The 23414-nt window shown below is 37.7% G+C and overlaps 1 protein-coding gene across 1 annotated transcript; it reads left to right on the top strand.

Moving 5' to 3' along the window:
• The first annotated feature begins 21587 nt into the window (after nucleotides 1-21587).
• Nucleotides 21588-23069, top strand: LOC111995130 (probable LRR receptor-like serine/threonine-protein kinase At1g56140). The gene is made up of 5 exons (XM_024027038.1): nucleotides 21588-21693; nucleotides 21832-21950; nucleotides 22287-22350; nucleotides 22434-22665; nucleotides 22910-23069. Exons 1-5 carry the CDS (start codon nucleotides 21588-21590, stop codon nucleotides 23067-23069), a joined length of 681 nt encoding a protein of 226 aa, XP_023882806.1.
• Nucleotides 23070-23414: the final 345 nt, after the last annotated feature.

Raw genomic sequence — 23414 nt, 5'->3', positions numbered from 1 at the left:
GAAATTAAGTTGGACCATGGCTCTTACGAATTTGTTTTGTGGTAGGTCCTGGGCCAAGTACTTTAGTGATTGTGCTCCTGCACAGGTTTTGAGCAAGGTACTTTGGATATTTTTCCTCATCCAAGTCCTCAGTCATAGACTAAGTAGACCTATTTTTGTGGCAAGTACTGGGCTAAATACTTCGGGATATTTATTTCCACCCTAAGCCGTGGACCATTTACTTGGACTGATTCTGATATAAGTCCTAGGCATGTGCTAAAAATTTTTATTTTTATTATCTGCCTTTCCTCATTTTATTTTAGCCCTAGCCCAGGTCTCCTACCCAAATTTTGGCCAATCTTAGGCTATGTGATGTAATGGTATCTCACGAGGACTTCACCAGTGGGTTTAAGGGAGGTGTGTTGATGGAGCTTCTTTGTGCTGTGCTAATTTCCCTGAAGGATTCATCTATTGACTCTTTGTCTGAGGAGAGGCTCTTGGAATGGAGGGCAGTGGTACAAGATCTTGTAGAGGCAAATTCAACTTGTCCTTTATGCTGGAGTACCTTTGATCTTTAGCCCATGCACTCTTCCAGAGGAAGGCCTCTAAGGATCTTAATGTTAAGATTGTTGCTATTGATGAGGCCTTAGCTTGTTCTCACAAGGTACTGCAAGATTTGAAGATCAAGTGGCAACTGATCCTTTCTTCCCCAACTACTTCTGCAGTTCCACCAGAAGGCTCTTTATTGGCTGGCCTTATAACTTAGCTTCCCCCCCCCCCCTTCACCCACTTTATTTTTTTAGACAATTCAGGATGTACAAATAAATTTTCTTTCCTTCTAAGTACTCTTAACTGCCTTCTTTTTTGAAATGTGGATCTTGATAATTTGATATGTTTATGTATTTGCATGCCATCCTTTTCTCTCTCTCTCTTTTTTTTTTTTTTTTTTTTGAAATTAAGTTGGACCATGGCTCTTACGAATTTGTTTTGTGGTAGGTCCTGGGCCAAGTACTTTAGTGATTGTGCTCCTGCACAGGTTTTGAGCAAGGTACTTTGGATATTTTTCCTCATCCAAGTCCTCAGTCATAGACTAAGTAGACCTATTTTTGTGGCAAGTACTGGGCTAAATACTTCGGGATATTTATTTCCACCCTAAGCCGTGGACCATTTACTTGGACTGATTCTGATATAAGTCCTAGGCCATGTGCTAAAATTTTTATTTTTATTATCTGCCTTTCCTCATTTTATTTTAGCCCTAGCCCAGGTCTCCTACCCAAATTTTGGCCAATCTTAGGCTATGTGATGTAATGGTATCTCACGAGGACTTCACCAGTGGGTTTAAGGGAGGTGTGTTGATGGAGCTTCTTTGTGCTGTGCTAATTTCCCTGAAGGATTCATCTATTGACTCTTTGTCTGAGGAGAGGCTCTTGGAATGGAGGGCAGTGGTACAAGATCTTGTAGAGGCAAATTCAACTTGTCCTTTATGCTGGAGTACCTTTGATCTTTAGCCCATGCACTCTTCCAGAGGAAGGCCTCTAAGGATCTTAATGTTAAGATTATTGCTATTGATGAGGCCTTAGCTTGTTCTCACAAGGTACTGCAAGATTTGAAGATCAAGTGGCAACTGATCCTTTCTTCCCCAACTACTTCTGCAGTTCCACCAGAAGGCTCTTTATTGGCTGGCCTTATAACTTAGCTTCCCCCCCCCCCCTCACCCACTTTATTTTTTTAGACAATTCAGGATGTACAAATAAATTTTCTTTCCTTCTAAGTACTCTTAACTGCCTTCTTTTTTTGAAATGTGGATCTTGATAATTTGATATGTTTATGTATTTGCATGCCATCCTTTTCTCCCTCTCTCTTTTTTTTTTTTTTTTTTTGAAATTAAGTTGGACCATGGCTCTTACGAATTTGTTTTGTGGTAGGTCCTGGGCCAAGTACTTTAGTGATTGTGCTCCTGCACAGGTTTTGAGCAAGGTACTTTGGATATTTTTCCTCATCCAAGTCCTCAGTCATAGACTAAGTAGACCTATTTTTGTGGCAAGTACTGGGCTAAATACTTCGGGATATTTATTTCCACCCTAAGCCGTGGACCATTTACTTGGACCGATTCTGATATAATTCCTAGGCCATGTGCTAAAATTTTTATTTTTATTATCTGCCTTTCCTCATTTTATTTTAGCCCTAGCCCAGGTCTCCTACCCAAATTTTGGCCAATCTTAGTCTATGTGATGTAATGGTATCTCACGAGGACTTCACCAGTGGGTTTAAGGGAGGTGTGCTGATGGAGCTTCTTTGTGCTGTGCTAATTCCCTGAAGGATTCATCTATTGACTCTTTGTCTGAGGAGAGGCTCTTGGAATGGAGGGCAGTGGTACAAGATCTTGTAGAGGCAAATTCAACTTGTCCTTTATGCTGGAGTACCTTTGATCTTTAGCCCATGCACTCTTCCAGAGGAAGGCCTCTAAGGATCTTAATGTTAAGATTGTTGCTATTGATGAGGCCTTAGCTTGTTCTCACAAGGTACTGCAAGATTTGAAGATCAAGTGGCAACTGATCCTTTCTTCCCCAACTACTTCTGCAGTTCCACCAGAAGGCTCTTTATTGGCTGGCCTTATAACTTAGCTTCCCCCCCCCCCCTCACCCACTTTATTTTTTAGACAATTCAGGATGTACAAATAAATTTTCTTTCAAAAAAAAAAAAAAAAAAAAGAGAGAGAGAGAGAGAGAGAAGGATGGCATGCAAATACATAAACATATCAAATTATCAAGATCCACATTTCAAAAAAAGAGGGCAGTTAAGAGTACTTAGAAGGAAAGAAAATTTATTTGTACATCCTGAATTGTCTAAAAAAATGGGGTGGGTGGGGGGGGGGGGGGAAGCTAAGTTATAAGGCCAGCCAATAAAGAGCCTTCTGGTGGAACTGCAGAAGTAGTTGGGGAAGAAAGGATCAGTTGCCACTTGATCTTCAAATCTTGCAGTACCTTGTGAGAACAAGCTAAGGCCTCATCAATAGCAACAATCTTAACATTAAGATCCTTAGAGGCCTTCCTCTGGAAGAGTGCATGGGCTAAAGATCAAAGGTACTCCAGCATAAAGGACAAGTTGAATTTGCCTCTACAAGATCTTGTACCACTGCCTTCCATTCCAAGAGCCTCTCCTCAGACAAAGAGTCAATGGATGAATCCTTCAGGGAAATTAGCACAGCACAAAGAAGGTCCATCAGCACACCTCCCTTAAACCCACTGGTGAAGTCCTCGTGAGCCTCGAATAACCCCTCTAAAAGTGGTGAGCCCTCAACAGGCACAGAGAACCACAAGAAACTAATGAAGAGTGGCCCAAAGAGATGAAAGTGGCTCGTAAGGAGGCTATTGAACTCCTGGAAATCAAAACGGACTAAGGAAGTAGGAAGCGCTGAGCTAGGATACGAGACACTCATCTCTAGGGCTTTTTACATTGTTGTGTCTCTTTCCTTAGGAACTGAAAGACTCTCAAGAATTTGGGTGGTCTGGGAGATCCCTAGTTGAACCCCAACAATTTGGACATTTGGAGGAGGTCCTTTGGCTTCCCCAGTAATCGCAAGCTCAAGTTCCTTTATGCCCGTGTCAACATTTGCCAAGTGAACAGGATTATGGCAAAGTATAGAAAAAAAAAAATACGAGAGAGTGTGAAGAACAGGTACCAGCTCCCCACGATAAAGCTTCCTCTTGAACCTGGGCAACTACCTCAGTCATTATGGGAGGTTCGTCCTCCTGCCCTTCCAGTTCCTCAGAGGATTCTGTGAAAGAACATAGCGCGTGTTGGAAGAAAGGCGAAGAAATTTTAGCAAAATTACTAAAGGAGGGGAGGGACCCTGAGGACTGACCCATATAAAAATGAAAAAGAAAAAAGAAACAAAGTTTTTCAACAAGAAGGGGGTAAGAAAGATAAATAATAGGCCACAAATGTATTGACCCCTTATAATGAATTAATTAATTAATTAGCCAAGTTTAATTAATTAATCAAATCAACATGCAAACGCATGGTAGCACAAACAAATCACCAATTAAACTAAGTATGCAGTAGAAATTAAATTGACATGGCGATTTCTTTACGAATGGAGAAAACCTACATAACAAAAACCCTACTGGGTGATTTTCAGGTCACCATTCCCAAAATTCCACTATTATCACAACAAGCAGTTACAAGTAAAGGAATCTCAATACCTTATACCAACCTATAGTTGAACCCTAACCCCAATACCAAATTGGACTTGTTCTGTAGTGACAATTTCTCCTTTTAATGCACGGCTCCTAAGTACATGACTAACCAATTGCGCGGATCTCAGTACGCGACTTCAACCACCAACTAGAGAAGATTGTTGGTTGCAAAGTTCTTCAGTTTATCCACACGATGAAGAATAAGAAGATGCTTGGTCACAAAATCCTATGGTGCACATACACAGCAACTTTTTCAAGAGTGATGAACTAGGTCGAAACTTTTTCTTCGGTCATAATTTGTTTGAACAGACTTTTCTCAAAGCTTGTGCAACTTGTGTACTCTTTGACGACCTTTAAAATAATCCATTTATATGTCTAGGGTTAGAGGAAAATAAGGCCCAAAGACGTATTCACGGAACCCAAGAAAATCATATTAGAATTCTGAAATTTTTAAACCTCGACAGATAGGAGCTGTCGAGTAGGTGTCGAGCACACGGGCTGAACAGCTTCTTAAACTTCGACAAATGCTAGCTATCGAGCTTTAATGAACTTGCACTTCTTAGCTTGTTTCTTGGACAGACTTGATGACTTCAACACTTGATCTTGAAACACATTTTCTTGAAGTATTAAGAACACCTAGATCTAACCAATTACAAGTAAAGTGCATTTGGTCAAAGGATTAACCAGTTACATAAAATAATGACATATGTTCTTAGCAAGTGAAACACATATGTCTTAAAAATCTCCCCCTTTGGCAATCCGTGACAAAATCACAACAAACAAATGAACATATGAGAGAAGTCATAAATCACTTAACTCATACTCACTTTTTGAATACAATAAAATCTATCCTAACACAAACTCTTGAAAAACTTTGCAAGAAGAGAGTTTATGGCAAGTAGACTTTGACAACCTATATTTCTGAAACACTTTAAACAAAACTCATCAAGACATCTTTGTGTGAAACAGAAATAATAGATTGCATACAAGTAATAAGAAGCATATGCATAAAGAGAGAAAAGAAGCAACACATGTAAGGGGTATGTGAAAGAAAACATAAATCCACATATAGAAAAGAATAAGTACAATGTATGTCAATAAAATGGTCACAAGGGCCAATGTACAAGAATAAATGTATCTAAAGAAAGAAAAGAAAAGATACATAACATCCTCACTACATCCCTCAAAAATACTAACACTCCCCCTAACAAAATGGTCCTATACTAACTCTCCCCCTAAGAATGACTACTCTCATATCCCAAAATTACTCCCCCTTTTTGTCACGAGTGATAAAGAGTAGAGTGTCAAGTAGACATCTCATCGATAGAGGTAGTATCTCCATTATCATTATTAGAAGCATTATCGTCATCACTATCATCATCATCCTCATCCTCAGAATCAGAAGCCACATAAGGAGGTGGAGGAGAACCCTCAAAAGCGAAGCCACCCATGGTCGCCTGCCGCCTAGCAATTCGGCCAACCCGAACGGTCACCTAATACAACTCAGTAGAGAGTGTATCAAGGCGAGCCAAATGGGAGGGAGGAGTTGCTAACTCTGATTGTCGTGACCGAAATTGTGCTTCACTACGTTTTACGGTAGAAGCATCTATGGCACATATAAAAGTGAAATAGTCGAATACCGGAAAAGGGACCAAAAAATGGTGTAAGATCCTCATGATAGCGGAAGGAAAGATAAGCTTATCACAGGACGCCGAATCTAGGACCTTTAGCAAAAGGCCTACATGGTATAAACTGACGCTCACCCCAATCAAAAAGGTGCTCACAGAAAGCAGACATGAACTCATTCTTGGACATAATCCTTAGACGCTCACAACTAGGATAGTCAGGAAACTCTACCCTAGGAATCCGAAACACATCCGCAACAAGCTGCGGTGTGACAGGAATGCATGTACCTTGAACGCGAGTGAAGAAAAGAGTTACTGAATAATCAATCCCGTGCATGTTGGACTAAAACTCCTAGATAAGCACGAGAGGACAGGTGATCGAGACGTCACACAATGACTCCCATCCTTGACTATGAATGACATCAGGAAGGTTGGTGTCGGCGAAGTCCGCCATAATGACTTAGCATTTCGAATGAATGCCTTGTCGGGAAAAGTTCCCCGAGAAAGCCTTACAGGCATCCTCATCACGGAATCGAATCTGTGATGGAGTAGGATCAGAAGATGAAGATGATGTCCCGGAACGAAGAGGGTTTTGAGACAGAGTAGATTTACGCTTAGGTGCCATAGACATGACTAACGTAAACAGAAAGAGAGGGAGAGAGAGAAAGACAATCAGAAAAGCTTCAAAGCAGTTCAAATATAGCAAGTATATTGAAAAGAGAGTACGTATGCATGGAAAATGCATGAACATGTGATATGCAAAGTAAATTGCATCATGGGCTCAGCCCAATCCAATCCTACTAGCACACAATCAACTTGCACACATCTAAATGCATGATAATACTGTTAAAATGCTAATGTGATGCAATGCATGAGATTTTAAACTCATTTAAGTGAAAACCCATCCCAAAATTTCAACAATAACTCACCAATTTTGAAAAACCCTAAAATTTTTCAAAAACCCCAAAACCTAGGTTTCAAAACATGAAAACGCATGAAAATGAGAGAATAGAAGCTTACCAAGTGAAAGAAAACTTGAATAAAGCTTGAAGAAACCTTGAGGAACAAGTTTGGAGTGAGTGAGAGAGGTTTGGTAGGTGAACAGACAGGGGTATCGAAAGAAAGATCGAGAGAAATGAGGTTCAGATTGCATAAGAAAGAATATATAGAACCTCAGTAAAGCTCGACAGATGAAGGTGTCGAGCCACCTGTCGAGGAAGTTGTCAAGAAAAACAACGTTGATAGATGAAGCTATCGAGAAGGTGTCGAGGAACAAAGCAAAGACAGAAGAACAGAAGCTCGATCGATCCACCAGCTGTCGATGAGCTATCGAGGAGACAGGAACTTTCTCGATCAATCCACCAGGTGTTGAGAAGCTGTCGAGATTGTGATAAGAAAAAGCTTAAGAAGCTCGACAGATAGCTAGGTATCGAGGAGTTGTCAAGGAGCTGTCGAGCTAGCTTTTAAAACCAGTTTTTCGAGAAGAGAAAAACACAGACATGAATGCAATCAGACATGCAACTTAACCATTGATCCAATCAACATAGTAAGCTCTCAAAATCATCTCTCAACAATAATTTTAAGCACATGGATCCCAAAAAAAAAAACATACACACACACAATAAACAAGTCTAACTAATTTTACATTTCAAAAACAAGTCAAGATAGTTTAGTGAGCATACATTAACACATGTAGAACCTTGTGATGGCCAAATGACATTGTATCTGCACATGTATCAATAGTAGCAAAGAATATTACGTGTTGTGTGTGAAAAACATCGCAAAATAGCATAAGTGTATACATGTTATGACGATTTTAGATATGAGAAAATCACTTTAACTCACACACAATCAGAGCCATTTGATGGGGACTATCACCTTCAAGGTACATCCTCTAACTCCCACATCTCCTAGAATACACGCTTGCAATCATATTTAAAGCATTTTTAATCTTTTTTGCTTTTTATTTTTCTTTGCATATTTTTCTTTTATTGAGCATATCTTGCATGGGCATATAAGAGAGAGAAAAGAAATATCCAATGATATTTGACATTCCAATTTTGCTATGCCGAAGCATACAAATGTCGTTGACATTGCACTTTTGCTATGCCAAAGCATACAGATGTCATTGGCGAGCAACAATGATAAGATGGTTATTTATGCTTTTCTCTTAGGATTTTTTTAGTCCTATCCGTCAAAAAGAGTGATACGAGTGTTAAGTACAAGAGATCACTTAACCTTACTCATCACAAACATGAGCCACAAAGCTTGCTTGCTTAGTTGTGTATAGAGATGTTTATCTATGCTACAAGAGATACAAAGTTTAGAAAATTTTGTTTCAATGGCCATCCAAGGTATACAAGTACCAATGTACACAAAACACACGCTGTTTTTGTATTTTTCTGATTTTTCAATTTTTTTTTTAATATGAAAAACAAAAATAAGCAAAACTGGGAAAAAAAAAACAAACAAACAAAAACAAGTTAAGCAAAGCAAATCATAAAACTAGACTGACTCAAAATAGTAAAGCAAAACACACAAGTTATGCAAAAACAAAAGCACAAAGAAAGAGAAGAAAGTGATAGAATCACTTGAAGCCCTTTTCCTTCCACACCTTGGAAGTACCTTTCTGTTGATTAAACCCTTGAATCGGCAGTGAGGGGGAAGAATTGAAACATTCAAGTTTGAAAGGAACATGAGGGCTTTAAGAAGATCTCCAAGAGAAGCAAGAGAGGATTGAAGCTGATTCTGGCTTCCAGATGCTATCATGCCATTGCTCTGTTGAGTGGCTAACCACTTATAGCAATTTGGTCGAGTATGACCGGCAACATCACAATGATGACAGAGATGCTGCTTCTTCTATTTAGGCTTTTGAGACTGGTTTTTAACATCTTTCTTATCTTGCTTAGGGGGTGCTCCTAAGATTGATTTACCCTTGTCTATGTTCTCACTAGCTAAAATAGTTTTATCATCATTGTTCTCAATTTCAACATTATTAGCAAAAGGAACAAAAACAGTAGTACTAGTAGAAGCAATATTAGAGGAAGAAAGTCCATACCCTAAACCTGTTTGATCAGAAGTAGATTTCTGAATGCTGAGCATCTCGTCAAGCTTCGCACTTAAAGTCCTCTCCAATTGAGCTCTGACTTGAAACAGCTCTGCTTCAAGCTTCTTGGTCTTCTCAGCCAAGAAATCGTTCTCAAACCTCAGTGCCCCTATAGTCTGATTAGCCTCATCAAGCTTTGTGGACAACTCTTCACGGTTAAGTTCCACATCACTGAGTTTCTTATGGCCAACCTATAGAGTTTCTTGTGTTTCTCAGAAAGCTTGTATTGTTTCTCAAAGGCGGTATGGATATCATCTTGATCATTCATCTTCTCACACTTAGAATCCACCAATTCTTCTTCTTCGTCCATGTCTTCAACAATCCCTTCAGTAGGATTGACTGTGGCAGTGAAGGCATTCAAGATTCCATCATCCTCATTGTCGGAATCATCCTCAGGTTCAGTGTCACTCAAGGTTGCAGCAAGTGCCTTACTCTTCCCAATGCTTTTGAGATATGTAGGACAATCCTGTTTCATGTGTTTGAAACCATGACACCCAAAGCACTTAGGTCCTGTGAGAACAGTGTACTGATTGCCATCCTTTGCATCCTTCTTTCCTTTGTCTTAGCTCTTAAACTGAGAAGAACCGGATTGCCTACGGTCTTTGTCAAAGCGCTTTCCATTGGCATTCTTCATAAACTTCTTGAACTGCCTAGTGATGTAGGACTTCATCTTGGAATCTTCATCATCGAAAGACTCATCCGTGTCACTGCTCTTAGCCTTCAGTGTTATATTCTTTCCTTTACCCGACTTGCCAATTCTGGTTAACCCTAGCTTGCAGGTCTGCAAGTTTCCAACAAGCTCGGTCAAAGGAATCTTGTCAATATCCTTTGATTCCTTGATTGTTGTATCTTGGCATGAAATCTCTTGGGTAGAGATCTAAGCACTTTCCTCACAATCTTGGGTTCAAGAATGGTTTCCCCAAAATTGAAAGCTGAGTTCACTATGTCCTTAAGCTTGGCATAGAACTCATCAAACAACTCATCCTCCTTCATCTTAATCTTTTCAAAGCTTGTAGTGAGCCTCTGAATCTTTGAATCCTTTATAGTCTTTGTTCCTCATAGATTGTCTGGAGGATGGTCCATGCTTCCTTAGCAGTTTTAGTGGAGGATATTTTCTTAAACTCCTCATTGGTGACTACACTAAATAAAGCATTCAATGCCCTATTGTTGAAGTTTTCCGCCTTGATCTTGGCTTCATCCAAATCAGCCAATGCTTCCTTTGGCTTAGTCCTGCCAATCTCTACAGCTTGCCCACCTTCTCATCTAAAGACTGCAAGAAAGCTCTCATGCGTACTTTCCAATATGCAAAGTTAGTGCCATCAAATAAAGGAGGTATAATTAATAACTGTCCTCTATCCATGACAAATAGGGGTTAATGGATCAACACAACAAAGATTAAACCTAATCAGAGTGTGAATGCTCTGATGCCACTTGATAGGCCACAAACGTATTGACCCCTTGTGATGAATTAAACAGCCAAGTTTAATTAATTAATCAAATTAACATGCAAATGTGTGGTAGCACAAACAAATCACCAATTAAACTAAGTATGCAGCGAAAATTAAATTGACAGGGTGATTTGTTTATGAATGGGGAAAGCCTACACGGCAAAAATCCCATCGGGTGGTTTTTAGGTCACCACTCTTGAAATTTCAATGTTATCATAAAAAGCGGTTACAAGTAAAGGAATCCCAGTACCTTATACCAACCTACAGTTGAACCCTTACCCCAATACCCAATTGGACTTGTTTTGTAGTGAAAATTTCACCTTTTGATGCACGACTCCTAAGTACATGACTAACTAATTAAGAGGATCCTAATATGCGACTTCAATCACCAACTAGAGAAGATTGTTGGCTGCAAAGTTCTTCAGTTCATCCACACAATGAAGGTCAAGAAGATGCTTGGTCACAAAACCCTATGATGCACATACACAACAACTTCTTCAAGAATGATGAACTAGGGCGAAACTTTGTCTCTAGTCATAATTTGCTTGAACAGACTTTTCTCAAAGCTTGTGCAACTTGTGTACTCTTTGGGCCCTTAAAATAATCCTTTTATATGTCTAGGGCTAAGGGAAAAAAAAGGCCCAAAGACATATTCACGGAACAAAAGAAAATCATATCAGAATTCTGAAATTTTTAAACCTCGACAGATAGGAGCTGTCGAGCAGATAGGCTGAACAGCTTCTTAAACTTTGACACATGCTAGATGTCGAGCTTTAATGAACTTGCACTTTTCAGTTTGTTTCTTGGATAGACTTGATGACTTCAACACTTGATCTTGAAACACAGTTTCTTAAAGTATTAAGAACACCTAGATCTACCCAATTACAAGTAAAGTGTGTTTCGTTAAAGGATTAGCCAATTACATAAAATAATGACATATGTTCTTAATAAGTGAAACACATATGTCTTAACAATAAATAATACAAGCGCTAATAAAGGATGAGATAAGGTTTACCTGTTCTTGTGGAAGAGGATGCACCCCTAAGAGACTCCTTAACTAAACGAGAGTTCAGCAGTTTGTGCAACTGTCACTGTTTTATTCCGGCTAGGAGTTTGGTTAGATTTGGGATCTTGGGGGATGGGGAACTGGGAGGCTTCAAGATCCTTGGTGACCAAGGGAGCAAAAGTTGGTACAGACTCGACGTCCTTGGCTACCTGAATGGATTCGCCAACCACGTTACCACTAGAAGGCCCTTTTTTCACGCCCAAGACAGCTAGGGGCTGGATTGTCACCACTCCCTCTAGCAAGACACCCCTAGTCATAGCGGGAGTTATCTCTACCTGTAAAAGAAGGGGAAGTAAAGGGAGATCATTAGTAAACAGCAAGAGGATTGTACAAGCCCTAGGAAAAGAGAGGAACAAGTGGATAATGAGAAAAAAGTGGTATAGAAATTGTCATTCCACATCATCACCAGAAGACTGGCTCTTTACTCCCTTTGGATCTAACTTGCGCTTAGACTATAAAGAAAAAAAGAGACCACTTATCAATAAAAAGTAGGAGGGAAAGGGGGTACAACAAAACAACAAACTTGAAAAACAAATAAGAATATGTTAGGAAGAAAGAATCAGAGAAGAAGGAATGAGGCCTTGCCCTTCTCTCTCTACAGATTCTTTAGCATTCTTTTGTTTACTACAGGTATACCCAGAGGGTCCTTGGGGAGATCAGGGGATAATGTCAGGGGACCCCAAAAAACCTTGGGCTGAGGAAGTGACAGCTACGAAAGAGGTTCCTTTAAGGGAACCCATAAGGATCTGAAGGATAGAAGACTCTACCTTAATCTTCGCTCTGTTTCCCTAGGACCTTTAGAAATAACGAGTTGCTTGTGAGCTGAAGCAATCTTCTTCCTTTTGGTTCTTGGGTCAGCTTCAGTACCCTTGGCACTCCCCCCAAATTCTGATTTCTTGACAACTTCTTGCTTGATCTTGTTTTCCTTGCCCTTGCCTACAGGAGTTACAGTACCAATTGCCTCGATCACCCCTTTTTTAATTGGCATGCTAGAAGTGCCTACAATAAGGTCACACCCTGGCTAAGAGGTAGGGAAGTCATTGGCACAGGACACCCAACCACCCCTGTAGGCGTGCCACTTCACAAATCCTGTTTTGTTGCTTATTGTAGCCGATACAATGCCAGTAGTTGGAAGGGCCAAGCGTTTGTTATAAGTTGGCACAGAGAAAAGATCAAGAGAAACCTTCCAATTTTACCTGAGCCAACAAAATCTGAGAAAGACTTTTGAACCCTTTTCCAGTAACCAGTAAATCCACTAGAAGCGAAAACTCCCCGTTGAGAACAAGGTCCCACAAATTAAGGGCTCCTTCATGACCAATAGGAAAAGGCTTAAAGTCTTAAAAATGGTCCAAAGTTGGGAGAGAAGGCACCACCTCCTTGAATACCAGCGGGATGTCCTGGTCAAAGCCAAATCATCTAAGTACTCTGTGTGCAAAATAGTAAGTGTACTTTGGACCACTTGATGAAGGAACTGGAAGCCATGAGGGGCTGGAATAGGCCAAGTATGCCAAGCTGCCTTCGTCTCCCTGGCGAAGGTCAAAAGTGTTCCCTGTAGAGTTAAAGAAGGAAGACTACGAAATCACATACAAAGCCGAGACTAAACTCCCAAGGGGAATGCCAACTTAGATGCCCCGCCTGGTCGAATAATTCCACTAGATTAATGCTACCACCTTTCAGGTTAGACTAAAGAAAGATGATAGAGTGGCTATTAGTAGAGCTACCACACAGACCCTTGATCACATCTGGGGACCCTTGAAACTTATCCTTCACATACTTCAGGTTTTTCCATTTTGCCAAAGTAACAGGAGACCGATCCCACACAAATACTTGAAGAATAACACAGTGCAAAACGATGTTATGGTGTAACAGGAATTGCCTTCAACCTCATCACCATGAAGCAAGTCCAACTGAGAGTAGACGTGGCCTAAGAACATGGAGGCTAAAGGATATTGAGCACTCCTAGCCAACCTAACAGCAAGTGGGAAAACAGTAGACTTAATCCCATATCCAGGAAATTCACTAAAGAGAAACTTACTCAACCACATCGCTAGGAAACTAGCTCATCTAACCACCTTGTCCTTTTCTTGAGAAATGGTGGCTACCCATTTGCCCATCCTAGCTAGCTTGCCTCTAGAAGAAGTAGTACACCCACCAAAAGGAGTAAAGTGTCGATCCTTCACCTTGAGGCCCTCACCAGAGAGCTGGATATCAAAGGGGTTTTCATCACCAAACACTGGAAAAGGGAGATTATTGACTACATCCTTTAGGATAATGGTGATTTCACCGACGGAAAAGAAAAACGTATAAAGGGAGGGAGACCAACGGCACACCAGATGTCTAAGGCCTTTAGCATCCCTGAAACCTTCAAGGTTCCTAGAGATTTCCACTGACTTCAGGATCATAACGCGCTCCAAGCAACTGATAAATTCACCATCAGATAGCTGTTTATCCACCCAACTGGACCAACCAGTGATTTTCCCTGGGACAAAGTCAAAAAAGATAGGAACTGAATTGTAGGGTCCTCGCATGATTTGAAGGTCTAGAATTTCCCTTGGATCTGGAATCTGAGCGTAGTTGGCAAACCCAAGCTGACCAGAGAACACTTAAATATGTGGGGAAAGAGGAACCTCGCCATGAGAAACTTGGGAAAAACCATTGCCTTCAAACTAGGAGTGTACCAGGAGTCTCGTAGAGGAAAGGCAGGACGATCTGAAACCTCCTACACCTCGCCCTGCGCTGACCCTACTGAAGAACCATTGCCTTCAAATGGGGTGGGAGAACACTCTTTTTTTTTTCTTTTTTTTGAGGAAGAAGAGGAAGCCATAAAAGATAGTCTAACAGAAGGAAGTAAGGAAGTTTATGAAAGTTCAATTAATGTGTAAAACACTAATGGATGTTTAGACCCCTAATTTCAAAGTAATCCAACACAAGCTTATACCCAAACAATTGATGTGCGGAATAATAGGTACAAGAAACAACCCAAACAAATAAACAATTCTACACCATAATTAATCACAGCACAGCAATAATTAAAAGGTAATAGTAAGAGTTAGAGAGATGCAAAAACAAAGACAACATCGGCACGTGTTATTGAAGAGGAAACTGAAGAACTCGGTGAAAAACCTCTCTCCCGCCCTCCAAACGGTGAAATGGTCCACTAAAGAATAAAGTTAGGATACACGAATAGCTATAGACCCTCCAAGCCTAATCTACCCAATGCACCTAAGCCCTCTAAACTTCTTGCTCTAACAAGGTTAAGCCTAACCGTGTCTTCTTTAGCTTTCCAGATCTCGCAATAAGCCCATTGCATCAACCAAGTGTATTGGTCATCTCTAAATTGCTTCCCAAACACCAAAATAACCTCCTCACAGATATGGGTATGGTGAGATAAGGATTTGGCTAATGATGTTGGGGTTTATGCCCTAAAATCCAATTTATTGGCATATCATAAATAATTAAATAGTTTAATTATATGAGACTATTTATAAATGAACATATGGGACATTATTTTAGTCCATGAGATGCATAATATGTGATTTATGTGAAAAGTCACAGAAGATATAAATTACAAGTTCTTTGTAAGCTCAGAATTTTAGTTCGCAGTCGGTGATGAAATTAGGCATTTCATCTGCGAAGACTATAACATATCAACTAAGATGATTTGTCTTGATCATGGAAGTGAAGACTTCTAGTTGATATGTTGATATGTTTTAAGAGTTAAGACATATTGAACTGGACTACTTTGAGATTTATTATTCTCCTAACGATTTTCAAATGAATAATAAATCTCATGACTTCTATTTACACCAACTCTAAATCTTGCGAGAATAATGGACCTGATCATGAGATGTAGGTTGCTTTGATATATTGAAAGTGAGATCTATAAGACATGATCAAAACCTCAGTATGTTGGGTAACCGCATTTAGTGTTGATGGAACATATATTCTCAAGATGGAATTCATAATCTCTTAATGGAGATATAAAATATTCCCATGAGACAAGTTTAATGGGTTTGGTTATTCAGAGTGTTGGGCTCAACCACTTTAGTAAGGAGTTAGTAAAGTATATATTTATGAAATTAAATTTCATAAATATATAATGAATAACATAAATGATTAAAGCGGGTACTCAAGGATTAAGATGTAGTAATCTTCAAAGTGGTAGTCTACATTCATGACTTTGTATTACTACGAATATTTTAATGAAGGGGTTGCATGTATAATAAAGTCTTGGAATATATTTTATTAATAAGGCCTAGAGTGCAATTATATTCTTATAGTTGTATTGAATATAATTAATGGTAACTTTAGACTTGTCAAGAGTTGATAGAAAAGCGCAATGCCCATTGGAGCTAGAGTCTTATTTGTTCCCTTTGGTCCCATCTCTAGCCACAAACTAAAGCCAAATTGAGTAAGCTCAAAAGGCTAACCCAATTAGATAATTAGTTTTTATTTAATAAGAGTTATTAAATAAAGTAACTACTAAGGTAATTTTGTATGTACGTATGATGAAAAAAAAAGAAATAAGTTTTTCTCCACAATGAGAAGATGAAGAACTTTCTTTTGAGAATGAACGTACAAAATGACTGATTAAAAGACCACACTTCTTGGGCACCATGTGGAATTGAGATCAAGATTAAAGGTATTCTTAAGTTTTGGTTTTGAATTTCACTGCATCAAGGTACGCTTTCTATTCTTTGTTTTAGAATTCAAGGTTACATATTATCTCTCATGAATGAAGTAGATCCATGATTGTTGCTTCTGCTATGTGCTTTGTATGAGATACAAAACCAGATTCTTCCAACAAATGAACCTCTCAAGGTACACTCTCTTATTCTTATATTCTAAAACTTACATAGCACATGTTATCAATTGCAAATGAAGTAAATCCGTTAATTTTCAGCTACGTATGTTTTGTATGCAATACAAACATGTATTTTCCCAACAAATGGTATCAGAGTGGCCTTTAATTTTGAATCTGTATAACATGTTTTATGAGTTTTGGAATTAGAGATAATAGTTTCATGATGTTAGAAGATTATATATGTATTTAATTTTCTGCATGGTTGTTGAAATTACAGTTTGATGAAAACTGACATTGATGTTGTGATGTTGTTTAAATTTCAATTTAAGTATGTTAAATTGAACTTTAAGGCTATAGCATCAATGGAATTCAGTTTTGATATCAAATTATATCTATCATGTTCATATGATGGTTGTTTATTCGTGAAAAACCATTGAAAACTGTTCAGATCTTCCCTTTAAAAACTAAAAATACTTGTTTCTCGCGGGTCAGCTTCTTGCGAAGTTAATTGCAAAAAATGTCTTTGAAGCACAAAACTTTTCGCAGGTAAGCTTTACTTGCGAAATAGTCGCGAGACAATCATGAAAGTTTTTGTCTGAATTTTTTGTTTTCACTATTTTTCCTTAACTCATTTTCACAAGAAGAGCTTAGTCCTGAGATTCTCGTGAAAATGCCGCTGAAGGGAATTTTGAACTTTTTATAAGTGTTTTCAAGTGTTTAAAGTGCAAGGCTGTGTGTGATCAGATTACACATATTTACAAAATAAAAACCTTTAATTTAAAACATCTAGTGGGAGAGAGATACAAGGGTTGGACCTCACGACCTCCATTATCGATTCATAGTAGTGTGCGTAAGCACCTCGTCTTGGTGTATATGCTTCGCGATCCTAAAGGAGGGTGTTTACTTCATAGTACTAGAAAATTGAACTAACCTATTTAAAGTAGTGTGGACAAGCACCTCATCTTAGCGTATATGCCTCACAATCCCAAAGGAGGGTGTTTTGTTCCATGGTACTACAAGTTTAAACATTATAAGGGGGATGAAATGTGGCTACACATGACTCTAGATAATGGTGTACACTAGACTAAGTGTAATGTTAACCTCTCAAAGTAGTTATGTCATCATTACTTAGAGGCTAAAGGTAATACGGCAAATTATTAGTGTATGATAAGAGTTATCATGATAGCACTAATAATGAGAATAGTTCTCAATCAATTGATGTGTTTACAATAAACTTGCTACCAAGGAATTATAGACATGGATTGGGTTGTCGTTGCATATATTAAATTATGGTTTTATAAGGTTCCATATTATATGTTTATATGCTAAATTAATAATGTCCAATTTACTTATTTTATATTCATGTTTATTATTTTCAGATTTGATCATGGCATCATTTAGCCCACTTGGTACTATTCTTAATAAAAACAAACTAATTGGATCCAACTATGTTAATTGGAAAAGAAATTTGGACATTGTTCTTACAACAGAAGAGCACAAATATGTGCTTACTCAACCATGTCCTAGCTTTCCTTCATTAGATGCTCCTATTGAGGAAAAATAGTGATATGATCTTTGGCAGAAATCTAATAAAATGGCCAAATGCTATATCCTAGCATCTATTTCAAATGTTCTACAACATCAAATGCAGGATGTAGAACTTGTTGGAATTAAAAGGAAACACAGCGGAGAAATAACGGATCTACTTCATTAGCAATCTATAACATGCACTATGTAAATTTCAGAATTCAAGTATAAGAGAGCGTCTTGAAGCGGTGAATTTCAAAACAAAGATCGAAGCACTTGGGAATACTTTTAATCATCACTCCAATTTCACTAATGCCCAAGATGTGTGGACTCTCAATTGGTTACCAAAGGGATGATTAGAGAGTGACATACACTCACTTACACACCATTTCATAATGATGTTACTCACACCGAAAATTCTATACGTTTTTCCCTTTTGTATCTAACCAATTATATAATTGGGCTGGCCTCTTGGGCCTTTCTAATTAGGCTTAAAGGTGTGGCTTGGAGTGGGACCAATAAGACACTAGCTCCAATGGGCCTTGGGCTTTTCTGTCAACTCTTGACAAGTCCAAAGTTACCATTAACTATATTTAATACCACTATATAAATATAGTTGCACTCTAGGCCTTATCTATAAATAATATCTCAAGACTTTATTATACATGCAACCCATTCATTAAAATATTTGTAGTAATACAAAGTCATGAATGTAGACTGCCACTTTAAAGATTACTACATCTTAATCCTTGAGTACCCGGTTTAATCCTTTATGTTATTCATAATATATTTATGAAATTCAATTCCATAAATATATACTTTAGTAACTCTTTACTAAAGTGGTTGGGCCCAACACTCTGAATAACCAAACCCATTAAACTTATCTCAAGGGAATATTTTATATTTCTGTTAAGAGATTATGAATTCCATCTTGAGAATATATGTTCCATCAACACTAAATGCGGCTGCCCAACATACTGAGGTTTTGATCATTAAACTTATAGATCTCACTCCTAATATATCAAAGCAACCTACATCTCATGATCAGGTCCATTATTCTTTCAGGATTTAGAGTTGATGTAAATAGAAGTCGTGAGATTTATTATTCATTTGACAGTCATTAAGAGAATAATAAATCTCACAGCGGTCCAGTTCAATATGTCTTAACTCTTAAAACACATCAACATACCAACTAGAAGTCTTCACTTCCATGATCAAGACAAATCATCTTAGTTGATATGTTATAGTCTTCGCAGATGAAATGCCCAATTTCATCATTGACTACAAACTAAAATTCTGAGTTTACAAAGAACTTGCGATTTATATCTTCTGTGACTAAATCACATAAATCACATACTATGCATCTCATGGACTAAGATAATGTCCCATTAGTTCATAAATAGTCTCATATAATTAAACAACTTAATTATTCACGACATGCCAATAAATTGGATTTTAGGGCACAAACCCTAACAGAACTTACGATATGCACTAAGGTGTTCATGATTAGCTAGTGAACAGTGGTGAGATGGTTATTTATGCCTTTTTCAAAAGGTTCAAGTCCGACAGTCAAAGACATGTGACTTCAAGATCAAGACAAAGTGATCAAAAACCATAAATATCTTTCCTATATAACATGCACTACAAAGCTTCCATTAGTAAAGTGCAATAAATAAGCTCATCCAAGCTAAATAAGATACAAAGACATGTTATGTGAAAATAAATTGACCAACCTTGTTTTCAAAACCAAGAGAATAAATACAAAACACAATTTGCTTCTCTTTTCCTTTTTTTTTTTAATATTATTTTGAAAAAGAAGAAACAAAAACAGTCCTAGAATGAAATGCATGAATGTTATGCAATGCAAATCCTAAAAAAAAAAAAAAAAAAAAAAAAAAAAAAAAAAAAAAAAAAAAAAAAAAAAAAAAAAAAAAAAAAAAAAAAAAAAAAAAACAAAACAAAACAAAACAAAAATCAAAGAACAATGGTCACAAAGAGTAAAACAATAAAGCACAAGGACCATGTCAGAAAGACTCAATTAGATTGAGCCTTCTACATCCAAAGCTTTTTAGATGCACCACGAGCATTGGAGTTCTTATTCACATGGAAATGATTTCCAACTTCAAGATTGGAATAAAGGTTTAAAGCCTTTACCAATTCACCAATGAGTACCATAGGATCTTGTGCTTGAGGCACAGGTACTTTTGGTTTGTTTGCTCTCTTAGCAACTTACAGCTTGTAACAGTTTGGACGAATGTGTCTACACTTTCCACAAAAATGTCAAACCCAAGCAGGCTTACCACGTAACTTGTCCTTAGAAAGGGTAGACTCCATAGGTTTAGACTCTTTTAGTTTAACTCTAATCTTCCTAGGAGGTGTGACCTCTACAGGTTTAATAGTCTCACTCACAACCTCACTCACAGAGGGTTCAGAGGAAGAAGAAGGAATGAAGTTTGTGGAATGGGGTGTAGACACAGAGATGCTTTCAACAATACCTAATCCAGATTTGTCAAAAGGAGACTTTTGAACACTTAGCATTTGATCAAGTTTGGAACTAGCAGATCTATTAGTTTGTTCTCTAGCAACAGATAGTTCAAGTTCTGAATTCTTAACTTTATCAAGCAAAATCATATTCTCAGTTTTCACATTGTTCAAAAGTTCATTAGCATCAAACATTTTCACAAGCAATTTTTTCTTTTCAAGTTCAAGAGATGCAATTTTCTTTAAACCTAATTCAACACTCATAGCATCCTTTGCAGCAATTTTGCAAAGTTTATTGTAGGCTTCTTGAAGATCTGCATCCTCGAGAGTTCCCCATCAGAAGGTTCTTTTCAACAGACAAGCTTTCGTTACTATAGCAGTAGCAGTAAAGCAATAAATTTCCATCCTCGTCAGATCAGACTCATCATTGGAAACTTCATTATCACTAAGATTCGCCATAGCCTTACCCTTAGACCTCAAGTATGTAGGACATTCAGATTTAACATGTGACCATACCCTTGACATTCAAAACATTAGGTCCATAGAATATATTAGAAGTTGACCTACTTTTTCTCTAGGTTTTTCAGTGTTGTTAACCTTAATGGGATCATTCTTCCTAAAAATCTAGGTTCAGCGTGTTCTTTTTACCTCTTACCTTTCTGTTTGTTTCTAAGGAAATTCCTAAAGCTCTTGGCAAGGAAAGCAATCTTGTATAGAAGAGCTCATCATCAAATCCACCAACATCAACATCATTAACTGACTTAAGAGCCATTGATTTGGATTTGCTTGATCTTAGGTAGTCTAACTCATAGACTGAAAAGATCCTACAAGTTCATCAACAGGGATGGAGTCCACATCCTTACTCTATAATGATGGCAGTCACTTTGAGTCTAAAATCTTAGTCAAAGATCTAAAAATCTTCTNTGGCCTCTCTCTCAAAATTTTGCTAACACAAAAATGATTGATATATCCTTCTAGAATTCATACTGTCTAGAAATTCCAAAAAACAAAGGGAAGAAAATTTAGTAGTCTATGAATAGAAACCTAGCAAAAGAGGTAGGAAATGATATGTCTTCACTCTTAGAGCATAAGACAAAATTTTGAATCATATAATTCTATAATGAAATTATGCATACAGTTTCCAAAATTGTGTAGAGAAAGAGATAGTTGAAATAATAGATAGTGAGGTGGCCTCTGCATACTGCATATTAGGTTGAGTACAAAATGCTGTGTATCATTTCATGTTTACACAACAAGCATTTTTATAAAAACCTCTATAATATGTCTCTTAGTAAACTTGCACACATAAACAGTCATATATGACGAAAAAGGAGTAGAGGAAAACGTAAGTTATGTGGCCAATGAAGCCTCAGCCTATAAACAGCTTTCCATGTGTTAAGCTTGCTACCGAATCTCCAGCTTCAGTCCAACAATGTTCTGGACTAAAACACATTGATGGTTGATTCTTAAGAAAAGGATACTTCCTTAATTTAGCATGTAAACTCTTGCTGCATTTTCTGCGTGAAACCACTCAAGCAAATTGATTACTAGATAATGGATTCAGTGTTACAACCTGTGTCTGTGTTGAAATTGCAGAGCTGCTTGGAATAGATGCTAAACCATTCACTTTCAGCTATGCTGAACTAAAGACAGCTACAGAAGATTTTAATCCTGATAATAAGCTTGGAGAGGGAGGATTTGGACCTGTTTATAAGGTAATTCCTTATTCTAATCAAGAACTTTAGTGGCTGAAACCAAGCCGTTGCCTTAACTTTGACTGTCTGATATAAGTTTAGAGCTGCTATACATTTATTGCTATTTCCAAGCAATAACAATTAACAAATCACAGATGGAAACATTACCCTTTATCTTTTTGTTTCTTTCCTTTATATTTTCCTTATATATATATATATATATATATTTTTTTTTTTTCCTTTTTTGTATGAATTTGCACGGCACTCCTTACCATGATATCTTGTACCTGTGAGATTGCTACTCTATCTGCGGTGCAACATTGTAACCTTGTGAAATTGCATGGATGTTGCGCTGAGGGAGATAAACAGCTCCTTGTTTATGAGTATCTAGAGAATGGATGTCTTGCTCAAGCATTATTTGGTATGTGAATACATCTCTCTCTCTCTCTCTCTCTCTCTCTCTCTCTCTGTATGTGTTATGCTTTACATGTTTGCATGACTCAGGACGCACAGATTTGAATCTCAACTTGTCAACATGCTACGGTATATGCTTAGGTATTGCAAGAGGTTTAGCTTATCTTCATGAGGACTCACGATTTCGAATTATACATAGAGATATGAAGCCTAGTAATATTCTGCTTGACTCTAATCTTGTCCCCAAAATATCCAATTTTGACTTGGCCAAACTTTATAATGATGAAATGACACACATAAGCACCAGCATTGCAGGCACCTTGTAAGATCCTTTATCTTAATGGGGCTTAGCAAATTGCTTTTGTTTTTGTTTTAATTGTATAATTCATTGTATTCTCTTACTTATTTTTGATAAATTTGGTAGTTACAATAAGAAACAAGGATTTAAATCCTAAACATCTTTATAGAAATTACTAGGAGGTGCTAATTGAGTTACAAGGTTCTTGGCATATTCTTATATTTAATTTTTGTTGAACTAATTGTGCATATGGTTATTACTAATATAGTCGGTATCTTGCACTGGAATATGCCATGTGTGGACACCTTACAAAGAAGGTAGATGTGTTTGGATTTGGTTTTGTGGCTCTAGAGATTATTAGTGGAAGGCCAAATTTTGACCCAAATTTGGGAGGAGAAGAAAAGAAGTATCTTCTTGAATGGGTATGAACAATATTTGTTGCTTCATATATATGATTTTTATCTTTTGGTTTTTTTCTATAATTGGTTGCATGGTTTGTGGCAAAGTTCCAGAAGCATTTATCTTTGTCTGGCTTCCTCTTTTTCTTTTCTTTTTTTTTTTTTCCTTGGGATCAGGCTATGGTTTTGGTTCATCACAACCGTTACTATAACAACCCAAGGAAAAGCAAAACCTAGGTCTACCTAATAAATACCCGATGTGGGACTCATCATACACCCACACACATCACACGAATCAAATTGGGGCATCACAATCTCCCCCACTTAAATCCCTAACGTCCTCGTTAGAGCCCACTTTGTGGGGTAGCATCTCTG

This window comes from Quercus suber, unplaced genomic scaffold, assembly GCF_002906115.3.
Source record: "Quercus suber isolate HL8 unplaced genomic scaffold, Cork oak 2.0 scaffold_252, whole genome shotgun sequence".
In the NCBI taxonomy this organism is placed as follows: domain Eukaryota; kingdom Viridiplantae; phylum Streptophyta; class Magnoliopsida; order Fagales; family Fagaceae; genus Quercus; species Quercus suber.
The sequence above is the reverse complement of the archived record's forward strand: the minus strand, read 5'-3'. Positions and strand labels throughout refer to the sequence as shown.